At 36.4% G+C, this 13,579-nt stretch overlaps 1 protein-coding gene across 1 annotated transcript in view; it reads left to right on the forward strand.

Moving 5' to 3' along the window:
- wat (waterproof) overlaps positions 1-13,579 on the forward strand; it is a 225,089-nt gene that overhangs the window by 177,551 nt on the left and 33,959 nt on the right. The window contains exon 3 of the mRNA XM_073984023.1: positions 11,332-11,838. Within this exon, the coding sequence (XP_073840124.1) occupies positions 11,616-11,838 (223 nt within the window). The 5' untranslated portion in view covers positions 11,332-11,615. The remainder of the gene's footprint in view (positions 1-11,331; positions 11,839-13,579) is intronic.

Genomic DNA, 13,579 nt, shown 5'->3' on the forward strand with positions numbered 1-13,579 from the left:
TGTGGGAGGTACCGGAAGGAGTGTACCGATACAATTCTTATTCCAACCTGATACATAACTGGATGAAATAATACGATGTGCAAAGTCTGCACCAATCAGAAATTCCCTGCGTGAATTATCGTGCGGATTTCCCATTTTGGTTGGTGCCGTCAGGGTTTCTTGGAGCTTTTATGGACTTGCGGAAGAAAAACAAGTAAGAAAAGCGTTAAGTTCGGTTGGGCCGAATTTTTTATACCCTCCACCACGAACTGTATTGAAGTGAATGCCAAAAAATACCGAAAATTGGTAATATAAAGACGCATACTTATACCGACAAATTTCAGGGGGAAAGTTGTATACCCCCAACGAAGACCAACTAACAAATTTCAGTCATTTCGGTGGGATATTGAGGTCACAACCTTCAAAAAGCCGGAGTTACTGTTCTATGGTCTATATGAAGATACATTTCATATGCGTTTAATACCCCAAATGAAGGCCAAATACCAAATTTCAGCCATTTCGGTGGAATATTGAGGTCACAACCTTCAAAATACCGAAAATAGGGAATTACCGTTCTATGGGCGCTATACTAAGGCGTGGACCTGTAGCGACAAGTTTCTGGTGGAAAGTTTTATACCCCCAATGAAGACTAAATACCAAATGTCAGTCATTCCGATGTGATAATGAGGCTAAAACCTTCCAAATACTGAAAATCGGGAGATATCGTCCTATGGGGGCTATATTGAGGCCACAACCTTCAAAACACCGAAAATCGGGAGGTAAGTTCTATGGGGGCTATATAAGGGCGTGGACTTATTTATACCAACAAATTTCATATGGAACGTTTAATACCCCAAATGAAGACCAAATACCAAATTTCAGCCATTTCGGTTGATTAATGTGGCCACAACCTTCAAAATACCGAAAATCGGGAGGAACCGTTCTATGGGGGTTATATGAAGGCGTGGATCTATACCTACAAATTTCTGAGGGGAAAATTTTATACCCCCAACGAAGGCTAAATACCAAATTTCAGCCATTTCGATGTGATAATGAGCCTAAAACCTGCAAAATACCGAAAATCGGGAGATATCGTCCTATGGGGTCTATATCAGAACCTTGACCTATATAAAATTTTATGGTAGAAATATTTCTTAGCCTGTGGAAACACAAAATACCAAATTACCACCAATTCAAAATATCTTAAAATGACGCGTACTATATATGGGGCGTTATATGGGGGCTATACCAAAACGTGGACCTATGTAAACATAAACATATAATAGATTTTACCAAAATTTCATCCACCTACTTTAATCCGTTCGGCCGCTAGATTGATTTCCACAGACGGACGGACATGGCTATATCGATGTAGAATTGCACGCTGATCAAGAATATATATAGTTTGTGGGGTCTACAATGATTATTTCGAGTAGTTACAAACGGAATGACAAACTTAATATACCCCCTATATTATGGTGGAGGGTATAAAAAACGCAAAAAATTGCAACTTGGTATATTTTGTACATAGTTGATTCAGAATCCTTTTCTGAAGATATTCCCGGTGGTAGAATTTCAGACAAAGTCAGACAAACTCTATCGCGTTTAAATTCTGATCTGAGTTTTAGTATCTCTTAATATATTTTATTTTGTCTTCGAAATTTTGACTTTGACGTCAAATTATACCGCGAAATTTTAATATTTTGAAAACAAATTGCATATCGCTATATTTTGACATGTTCTTTCTTAAAATTAATTAAAAACCTCGCGTTATTAAAAGTTAAAAAAAAACTGTCCGAATTACCTATAGTGCACTCCCGTTAACACATCGCACAACATCAGTTGTGAAATAAAAAGAAGAATTGTATTGGCCAACAGATGCTACTTTGGCTTAAGTAGCAGACAAGGCAGTGCTTGGTGTGTTTCAGAGAAAAATTCTTCGAAAAATCTATGGACCAATCTGCATTGACGGTGAATATCGACGTCGTATGAACCACGCGCTGTATCTGCTTTATAACGACATACTATGTCGCGAGTTCATATAAACGGTGGTCAAAAATATAAGGAGTTGGTCAAACAAAAAAAGGAAGATCGGTCCACGCTTTGGTACAGTCCCAATATAACGGTACTTCCGAATTTTCGATATTTTTAATATTTTAGCCAAATTCCACCAAATTCGCTGAATTTTTGCATTGAGAGTTCCCAGTGGAGAAAAAACTTTTCTGATTATCCAACCGCAGTAGCTGATATTTGGTATCCTATAGAGAATTGTTGGTCCACGTTTTAATATAGCCCCCCATAGAACGATACCGCTCGATTTTCGGTATTTTGAAGGTTTTAGCCACATTATCTATCAGAAATGACTGAAATTTGGTTTTCAGTCTTTATATGTTTTTGTGGGCTTATTGAATACATCAAAATTCTGTCTCCAAATAAGAGAATTTTCCTTAAAAACGTCTTTTGGTCAAAAACGGCCCAGGTTTTGCTAAAAATCCCAATTTCTATATTGACTGCTCCCCATTTTTTTATTTGTATTTTTAAAATTTCCTCGTTTAAAGACAAGATTATTAGGTACATAATAAGCTAACAAAAATATGTGGTGATCGGTCCATTCGTTTTCGAGCTTTAGTCGACACCGCAAAACGCTTTGTTAAAAAAGGGGGTAACCCCTTTTGCAAGCCTCTGCAGCTTGCACCTGTAAACATTCGATGTACTCACTTTCCACAACTCAAACAACAAATACACATTTTTCAGATGTTATTCGAATTATTTTAATTGTAATTCGAGAATTCTATTTGTAATTCGTAACATTTCATTTGTAATTCGAATTATTCCATTTGTAATTCGAAATATTCCATATGTAATTCGAAATATTCAATTTGTAATTCGAATTGTTCCATTTGAAATTCGAGTTATTCCATTTGGAATTCGAATTATTCCATTTGTAATTCGAATTATTACATTTGTAATTCGAAATATCGAAAAATCGATATAGTCTTCTATATAATTTTTCGCCACTCCACTAATTTCAAAATTTGCTTCACAAAATTATTGATGAACTAAGAACTACAGGCCTTGGTAACTGTAAACACCATATGATCACTATTAGCTTTCAAAATAATGTGTAACCAAGTTTATTACATCCAACGCAACTTAAAAAATCAGTTTTATAACGACCGTTACATTAAATATTCAAATATTTTAAGATAATAAATATTGTTAATTTTGGGGAAAAAATGGAGAAAAATTTACATTGTCAACAATTATCGGATTTGAACCCTCATATAGACAAATATAGTTGAAGTATCAATACCAAAATTCCAAAACCTTCTAATTGGAATGTTCTCTATCGACTCCCATCAATATATTTGTACTCCGAGGTACTTTGTTTTGACCATTTTTGGGCACTGTCGCGACACTGTGCGACATCAGTATAGATATTATAAGAATTAGCGATGATGAACCCGCTAAAAAGGCATATAAATACGGGCCACATGGCGGTACACGCAGAACGCCTCGATGGAGCAAACAAGTTTAAAAAGAGATTGAAAGTCGCGATATTCGTAAAACCGAAGCAACAACTAGAGAGAATTGCAGATCTTTTCTTAGTTCTGCTTATGGAACAAATGTTCTGTAATGAGCTGGCCCATTAAGAAAGTAAGTAACGTTACAGGAGGCTACACCAAACCACGAGCCGATATTGTCTACATTCGGTCCACAGTGCAGGCTGATGTTGTGCAAAATTTTAGCAGGACAACCCAATTATTCTGGAAGTTATTAATTTAGCACCTCTACATAAGTGATTTCGACCCTATTATAGAGCCAAAAAATGGAATCGAGCTTTGATGTGAAAACGTAATTACTTGTGAGTTGAATGAACCTTTTAACGTTCCCTTGAACTTTAAGAAATTAAAGATGTTGCCAGAAATTTCCTCAAAATGTTGCCAATAAATTCTTCGTAAAACAATTAAAAGATTGAGATTATTATTTCAAATTAGTGTCTGCCTTAATATAAATACATTTGTATGTATGTATATTTTGATTTTATTTAAATCATAAATATATTTTCATGATGATGTGGCATTTAATTCAAGTGTTCAAAATTCTTATGAATATGTCTGAGAGGTTTTTTTATATGAAAAATAAATATGCATTGTCAAAATTTATATTTAATGAAATTGTTGATGAATTTGCAAGAATATATAAGTGTCTTGAAATTTTTTTGACATATTACACTGTGCAACATTTTTAAGGTGATCTTGTGCAAACAATTCGAACTGTGGATTTTTTGAAGGTACAGACCCAAACGACAAGAAACCCTAGATGGGTTTTGTTGTGTCAGATCCAGCTCGGAATTTATGGCACCATCTAAACATGGTTAAATATTGAGTTTTTAAAGAAATTCGGGGCTAAATCTCTGAAACCAATGCGAATCTTCTTCTGACCTCTAAAGCAAATTTGTAGGTACGGACAAGAATGAAATATTTGTAGAAGTAATGAACTCGAAAAACAGCATTTATTGCCTCAAATTTCAAAAAAAAGCACAAATTCCACAATTTTTATACATTTCGCACCGTATCTGAATATTTTCTTTTGGAAAAATATTCCCTGGAATGTAATACACAACTCTTCAGAACATGTCATTGTTGTAAAATGCCTCTATGCCGTTGTTTTCAGTACATCTTTCAACGAAGATTTAATAAAAATGTCAATAATGTAGTGAAATCCGAAATGCGAGAATAAACTGTTGGTGTGAACTGTGTTTGAAATACGTGTTGTAAAAGTTATGATGCAAAATACCGCTGAAACAAGATGAAGTAAGCATTCTAGAGTTTCAGAATGTTCTAAAGAAATGTTGAGAACTTTATTTGGAAGATTTTTGACAAAGGTTACTTGGTTCAACTCCCAATATTTTAGCCGATACTGACCAGAATTTCAGCGATTATGTAAAATTTTCTATATTTTATAGATTTTGATGCCCTAGATGGAGTTTTTCTTATGTGGTTTTTTCAAGAGTAAAGTTCTACTAGTTTAGGGCTACAATATTGCTAAAGACAGCAAGGCCAAATTCCTATTCGTTTCTGAGATAAAGGCCTGATAAATGCAAAAAAGTGTAGATTTAGCCCGGTTTAGATGAGGCCATAAAATCCGAACTGGATCTGACAGGACAAAACCCTACTATGGTTTTTGACGTCTAAATATGTACTTTCAAAAAATGCATACTAGAAGTTGTTTGCATTTTCAGTGTTGCATAGTGTTATAGAAAGTTTAGGTTTAATAACTTTAAGGAATCTTTAAAAATCGGACAACATTAACTATTATGCGCTTGCTTTCACGTCCTAAGCAAGATAAAACCACATTTTCTGGCCTTATCTGTGCAAATGGTGTCGTGCAATATTCGACATGCCGTTCGTATTCAGCATTGTGTTCCTATAATATTGGACAAAATATAGAATTGATTTTCATAGAGAATTCTTGTCATTTTGCCGCGGGTTGCACAACAACCACCATAACTAAAATAATAATTAAATGACATTCATTTTTCCGCTAATGAAATTTCAACCCATTTTATTTCAATATTTAACATTAATTTTAATTTAGTAAAAATGTGTTTGTATGTTTTCCTCCTTTTTATGAATTCAATTCAATTGTGTGGTGTTGTTTTCTTTCGTTCATTTTGTTAACGCGCTTTACCATTGTCCCACATCTTTTGTTAAGTGAAAACGAGTTTATGTCGGTTGGTGGATTAATATCATATTTACATTAATTAGTTAATTAATAATAAAAATTGCACAAATAATTAGTGTTGTTTAAACGGACACATGCAACAAACACACACACATACATTCGGCCATTCGCATACACCGCACATTGCATGTTTCACACACACTCAACGCAAAAGTTGAGTGCTCAAACGCGGTGTGTAAATGAGTGCCCGAATGTGTATAAGTGTTGTATATTATTTTATTTGTTTATTATTAAATTAAACAGGAATTAAATTCACACAAAAGTACAAAAAAAGAACAATAAAGTCAATTCCACACACACACTAGGAATCCCAGCACCATGGGCAAGTCAAAGCAACTTGGCGCCGCCGCCACACAGAGATGAGTAATTTTTAACAATTGCGAATGGTTGGTTTAGTGCTGTTGCTGTTGCAGCAGCTGACGCTGTTGGTGGTGGTGATGCAGGTTGCATGTTCATGAAACTTTATTATACATCTGCCACCAATACCACTATCTACGCCACAGGCAATGATAATAATCATGTTAATGATATGATGCCACTGCCACAATGGCATTGCCACTACTTCTGCTGGTTGACTGGTTGCTTGGTTGGTCGACTGACTGACTGTTTGGTTGTTGGTTGGTCGGTTGCTTGTTTGACGGCATATTTGACGTAACAGCTTCTTTTTTTCTTCTAAAGAGATACGAAAAGGAGGGCATATTAATATTTCCATTTCATATGTAACAGGTTGCAGCACATAAAAAGAAAATACCAGAAGGAATTAAGGGAGGTGACCTAATTTTCCCCATAAAAAGACCAACTGGTCCTCTATTAGAAGACCTGATGGTCTGCTATGGTAGCATAACTGGTCTTCTATGAGAAGACCTATTGTTATCGCATACTGTAGTCTATAAGAAGACCTCCTGGCAATCTGTAACAAGACTTCTTGGTATTCTATAAGAAGAATTCCCGATCTTCTATAAGAAGACATCATGATCTGCCGTAGGACGATTTTCTGATATTCTTTACGAAGATTTCCTGGTTTTTATAGGGAAGTCCTCCTGTTCTTCTTTAAGAAGACATGATGATATGCTATAGGAAGGCCTTCCGGTATCCTATCCTGGTATTCTATAAAAAGACCTAATGATCTGTTATGAGAAGACCCTTTTGGTCCTACATAAGAAGACCAAATAGTCTCATTTAAGATGGTCTCCTAGATTTCTTCAAGAATACCTTATAGTCTTCTTTGATAAGACTTCCAGCCCTTCTATAGTAAGACCTCTTAGTTTTCTATAGGAGGATTTCCTGGCCTTTTAAAAAAATACCTCATTGTCTTCTATAAAAATACCTACGGGTATTACATAAAAAAACCAACTGGTTTTCTATAAGTTGACCTTCCAGTCTTCTATAGTAGGACCTTCCAGTCTTCTTTAGGGAGACCTTCCAGTCTTCTTTAGGGAGACGTTCAGGTGTTCTTTAGGAAAACCTTCTTGTTTTCTTAAGATTACTTTCCGGTCTCCTTTAGGAAGACCTTCCGATCTTCTTTAGGAAGAGCTTCCGGTCTTCTTTAGGAAGACCTTCCGGTCTTCAATAGGAAGATCTTCCGGTCTTCTTTAGGAAGATCTTCCGGTCTTCTTTAGGAAGTCCTTCCGGTCGTCTTTAGGAAGACCATCCGGGCTTCTTTAGGAAGACATTCGGGTCTTCTTCCGGTCTTCTTTAGGAAGACCTTAAGATCATCTATAGGAACACCTTCCGGCCATCTTTACAAAAACCTTCCTGTGCTCTTTAAGAAGACTTTTATAGTTAGACTTTCCGTTCTTCTATAGGAAGACCTTCCGGTCGTCTATAGAAAGACCTTCCGGTCTTCTATTGGAAGACCTGCGGTCGTCTATAGGAAGACCTTTCGGTCGTCTATAGAAAGACCTTCAGGTCATCTATATGATGATTTTCCGGTCTTCTTTAGGAAGACCTTCAGGTCATCTATAGAAACACCTTCGGGTGCTCTTTAAGAAGACTTTCCCATCTTTTATAGTTCGACTTACCGGTCTTCTATAGGAAGACCTTTCGGTCGTCTATAGGAAGACCTTCCGTTCTTCTATAGGAAGATCTTCCGGTCTTCTTTAGGATGGTCCGGTCTTCAATAAGAAGACCTTTCGGTCATCTATAGGAAGACCTTCCGGTCGTCTATAGGATGGTGTTCCGGTCTTCTACATGAAGACATTCCGGTCGTCTAAAGAAAGACCTTTCGGTCATTTATAGGAATACCTTCCGGTCATCTATAGAAGACCTTCCAGCCTTCTATGGGAACATCTTTCGGTCGTTTATAGAAAAAGCTTTCGGTCGTCTATACGAAGACCTTCTAATCTTCTATAAAAATAGCTCTTGCTCTTCTCTATGAAGAACTCCTGCTCTTCTCTTCTAGCAGAAAACGTCATGTTTTTCTTCTAAAAGAAGATTTCCTGTTCTTTTGAAAGAAGATACCCTGCTCTCCTTTAAGAAGAGCTCACGCACTTCTTTAAGATGTGATCCTGCTCTTCTATTAAAAGAACTCCTGCTCTTCTATAAGAAGATATCCTGCTCTTTTATAATAAGACCTCATCCTCTTTTATAAAATGGTATCCTGCTCTTCTATAAGAAGACCCCCCGTTCTGCTCTTCTATAAGGAGACCTCCTTATCTTTTTTAAGAAAACCTCCTGCTCTTCTATAAGAACACCTCATACTCTTTTAAGCGAAGGCCTCCTGCTATAAGAATACCCCTGCTCTTCTCTAAAAAGAACTAATGGTCTCTTCTGAGAAGACTTCCTGTTCTTCTATAAGAAACGTTTTGTCTTCTATAAAAATACCCCCCTGTCTTTTTTAAGAAGACCTCCTGCTGTTCTATATGAAGATCTTCTGCTCTTCTATAAAAGAGCTGCTCCTGCTTCTCTTTGAGAAGACCTCTTGGTCTTCCATGAGAAGACCTCTTGGTCTTCCATGAGATGACTTCTTCTATAAGAAGACCTTTTGGTATTCTATAAGAAGACCTCTTGATCAGCTATGAGAAGACCTCTTGGTCTTCTATGAGAAGAGCTCATGGTCTTCTATAAGACGACCTCTCGGTTTTCTATAAGAATACCTCTTCATCCGCATCTTTGTCTTCTGTAAGAATACTGAATACCTTCTTATTTTCTTCCTGTTTTTTTTTATAAAACGACCACTTGCTCTTCTATAAGAAGACATCCTGCTATTCTATCAGAAAGCCTCCTCTTCTATAAGAAGAAGTTATGCTCTTTTATAAGATAATCTTCTGCTCTTCTATAAGAATACCTCTGTTTTTCTATGAGAAAATCTCCTGTTCTACTATGGCAAGACCACCTGGACTTTTATAAAAAGACCTTCTGCTCTTCTGTGAGAAGTCTTCCTGCTCTTCTATAAGATTTCCTCCTCTTCTTCCTGGTCTTCTGCACTTAAAGGACCTCCTGGGTTTCTATTGGAAGACCTTTCATTTATCCATAAGAAGGCCTCCTGCTTTTATTAAAGAAGACCTCTTGTTCTTCTATGAGAAGGCCTCCTCCTCTTCTATTAGAAGACCCCCTGCTCTTCTATAAGGAGACCTTCTGTTTTTCTATGAGAAAACCTTTTGTTCTTCTATTAGAGGACCACCTAGACTTCTATTAGCTGCTCTTCTATGAGAAGACCTCTCGTTCTTTTATAAGACGACCTCTCGGTTTTCCATAAGAAGACCTCCTGCTTTTCTATACGAACACATCCTGGTCTTCTTTGGGAAGACCTTCTGCTCTTTTCCAGAGGACTTACTGCTCTTCTATAAAAATACCTCCTGCTATTCTAGAAGAAGACCTTTTCCTCTTCTGTTAGAAGATCTCCTTCTCTTCCATTAGAAGACCTCCTGCTCTTCTCTAAAAAAAACTCCTTATCTTTTATAGGAAAATCTCCTTCTCTTTTACAAGAAGGCTTACCGATATTCTTCAAGAAGGTTTTCTGCACTTCTCTAAGAAGATTTGTTGCTCTCCTGGGTAATTGGAGTAGGGTGTTAGTGTAGTCTTCCCTCTAAACCGTTGCTTTTACTTATTTTCACTTGTGACAACAGTTGATGCCGCGTATCAGCCGCCAGTCACTTTGGCTTTGGCGGCGACCAGATGGCTTGCAACTACTGCTACGTTCGTCCGTCTGGCTGGCAGTCTTTCCCTTTGTTATTGTGTGGCAGTAAAAGTAGTCAAGTGGCCCAACCACTCACTGACTGACTGCCAATGGCAAAAAGCATTGTTGCTATTGTTGTTGGTGTTGTTGTTAATGAAACTCATTTCAATCCTTGTTACCCATTCGCCCGCGACCATCATCTCATTCTGACAATTTCACATGAGCGCATAAGTAGTGAAATAATTAACCTGCATATTGTATAATGGTTATGAGAATGTGAGCCATGATAAAGTGTGGAAGAGTGGAAAGTATGAGAGCGGCAGCTAGAGGTGGTATATGTTAATTCAACTTCCATTGATATCCCTTTTTATGATTATTTTTTTGATGATGCCGTTACATTGGAAATTGTGATAATTTGAAAAAATTGCCTTTATTTAATATGACCACATGTGTGCGGTTATAGTAATGGTATTGGTTGGTTGCGTGGTCGGTCGGTAGCTCGAATGGTCGAAGAGATATTGCGCCACTGCCATAAAGATAGTTCATTTACTGCTGTTGTTTGTACTGACTGGGTGGGTTGGTGGCAGGTCTGGTGGATGGTTGGTGGGATTTAAATTAATTAAAATTTAGCGAATAAAATACTGAATATTTCATTTTAAGCGCTTAACTCTGCCGGCGACAGCTTCGTGCCAAAGAAACCACCAAAGAAGAGATCATAAATGTCCGCCAACATTGATTGTCATTCATTGCAGAAGAAATAATTCAATAAATATATTTTTTTAAAGTAGATAAATATTTTATGTTAATGTGGAAATTGTAAGGCAATTAAAGGAAATTAATTAAATCACATTAAGAAGGATAAGTTATGTTAAATAAGGATAAAGAAAAATGTAGTCAAGGAAACGAGTAATTGTAATATAGAATAGAATGCAAATCGCAAAGTGGTTCCAACAAATGTAATTTATGCCATAGATAACCTTTCGTTTTAAGAGTTGAGCATGATGCAAGAAAGAAGCTGATACAGTAATATCAACTGATGTCTTCATTTGCTGTCAAAACATATTTTTAATGAAAAATAAATAAAAAAAAATATTTGGCTTTTATAAAGAAATACATGTCTACAAAATCTTTATTTAAACTTTGCGAAGAATATTTTACCGTTTTTTTTTCTAACTTTTGTGGATATTTTGCGCAAACAATTTTGACAGAAATGAAGACTACGGCCTGAATTCGCCCGAATTCGCCTTTTGGATCACCTTGTTAAATTCGCCTTGGGGATGAGCTAACATTCATTGATGTTGAAAATCCTCCTTAATAAAATACCTTAAATATTTCACCATTCAAATTGCTTATTCCATAATTTAATGTTTCCCAATTATCGTTTTTTACTTCTATACCGTTTTTATTTAAATTACCCCTTTAAACCTACACCCTATTCCCAAAATGTAAACACTTGAACTAATTAATATCTTTTATGATTATTACAGATTATCACAATTTGGTTTTGCTGTGTGTCTGAGTGTGTCCGGTGCAAACATATTTTGTTGTTGTTTTTTGGTAGCTAAAACCAAAAATAACAACCAACCAAACAAACAGTAGCCGGAATAAATACCACGAAGAGGATTTACGCCAACATTAAAAGCAACAAATAAAAATAACAAAAGCAACAACAACGACAACACCAACTAAGTTGAGGACGACTATCAGCCCCCACTAGAATTACCATCATCATCATCAACACCACAACGTCGTTACCCACAAATATTCAAACATGATTAATGACATGACCACACTACAAACAGACCTTAAATTCGACACTCACATAAAAAAGGATTATGCGACAAGTATGAAATTTTTCAACAACAACAACAGCAATAATATCAACAACAACATCAAAAACCCAGAAAATTTATCCATGAAAGCATTGGCCGCAGCAGCGCCATTACAATTTCCCAGTGTCGAAATAACCAATAACATTATGGATATTATGGAGGGTAAGTTTGAAAGGGGAAGGGGTAAATTTTCTCTTTCAACACAAAAGCTTGTTTGTTGAAAGACAATTATTTTTTTGTTTTTAAGGATTGATTTTAATTAATGCGATAATTATATTTTTTAAAGAATTTTTTTAATTATTTGAGGTTATGTTGAAAGCTAAAGGTTAACAAGTAAAAAAACGTTATGTTCGAAGTTTTGTGAGCAGTGGGAACCTTAAATGTCAAGTTACAAGTCCGTCAATAAAATGTAGCTAAAGGTACCCTTATATGGTACCCTTATATAACAAAACATGCACATATTGTTGGTGTCATGCTTAAGTGTTCCATATGCCATTTTTGACTTTATGAGATACATGTGGTTTCAAGGGATTACCGGTATACTTTTTCTGCATTTTTGGTCGGTTTTCTCTTATCTGCTCTAGTTTCCTAGATATCCACGCTTCGATGCGAAAGCTTTAATTTTTTTCAGTTATAAAATTAATATTTCAAAATTTTACAAGTGTCGCCTCCGGTTTTGGTAAGCCATCGGCTCCTGCTGTCTTATTATTCTTTAGACGGTCGGTATATATTCAATACCATCTTCTGGGATGGGATCTGTGGTATCTTCGTCGTCTTCGCTACTATTGGATACCAACAGTTTGGAAAAATGCTCTATCCATATCCTGAGCATACTATCTGCATCAGTTACCAAATTACCTTGCTGGTCTGTACAGGAGGATGTACTTGTACCAAAGCCATCAGTTTGATGTTCCACTCTTTGGTAGAAGTTTTGAACTTCATTCTGGCTCCTGTACATATCGATTTTTTCCCACTCCCGCTTTTTCATTTCTTTCTTTTTCCCACAGAAAAGACGTTTCTCCTCTCTCCTTTTCTCCTTATACCTTGCTCGTGCGCTACGCGTTGCTACTGATTGTAGAATATCCCTAAATGCCGCATTTTTCTCTTCGGAAGCAGCACGACACTGCTGGTCATACCATGGATTCCTTGGTGGAGGTCTCTGGTATCCAAGTATGGATTTTACAACCATTGCGTGGAGTGGGCAATACTTTGTCATTGTGCTGATATGTTATCGGGACGAGGAGTGCTTTGATTAAGCAATTGGGCCAGTTGAGTGGAATATGCTGTGGCTGGTATTTGTCAGGACACTGCGCAATATTTAAAAAAAAAGTCCGATTTTAAAAAAAGTCTGATATAACAGATGAAAACAAAATCTCTAAAAAATTGGCAGATTTTTTGAAAAAAAAATGTAATTTTTCGTGCTCAATAAGTGGCCATAGCCCCTTAAGGACAACAGTCCTACCTACCTAACAAAAAAACAATAAGAATAATGTCTGTTTTAGTTTCCTTCTTTCTCCAGAAATATGCAAAAATGACGAATTTCCCAAAATTGCTAAAAAAGTTGTCGCCTTTTGGAGCACACCACGCCCACACCCTCCAATATTTTGACCCTATTAGTTTCCTTAGTTTCAATATGTTTACTTTCGAATCCCGTATGGAAATTGACAATCGGTGGCGATAAAATATTGGGGTTTTGGCCAGGAAACCCGATTCCTGAACCACTGTGTACCGCCCGATTTCAGGTATTATAAAGTTTTATTCAACTTTTCGGCCAAATAAGGATTGCCAGCTGTCAGAAAACTCCCCATTTATTTCGTTTTAGTTCATAATATTTCATGGTTGAGGGTATAACAAGTTCGGCATGTCCGAACTTAACACTTTTGCACTTGTTTTCTTTGACCAG

This window comes from Musca autumnalis, unplaced genomic scaffold (genome assembly GCF_047663935.1).
Source record: "Musca autumnalis isolate F117 unplaced genomic scaffold, ASM4766393v1 scaffold_1, whole genome shotgun sequence".
Lineage (NCBI taxonomy): Eukaryota > Metazoa > Arthropoda > Insecta > Diptera > Muscidae > Musca > Musca autumnalis.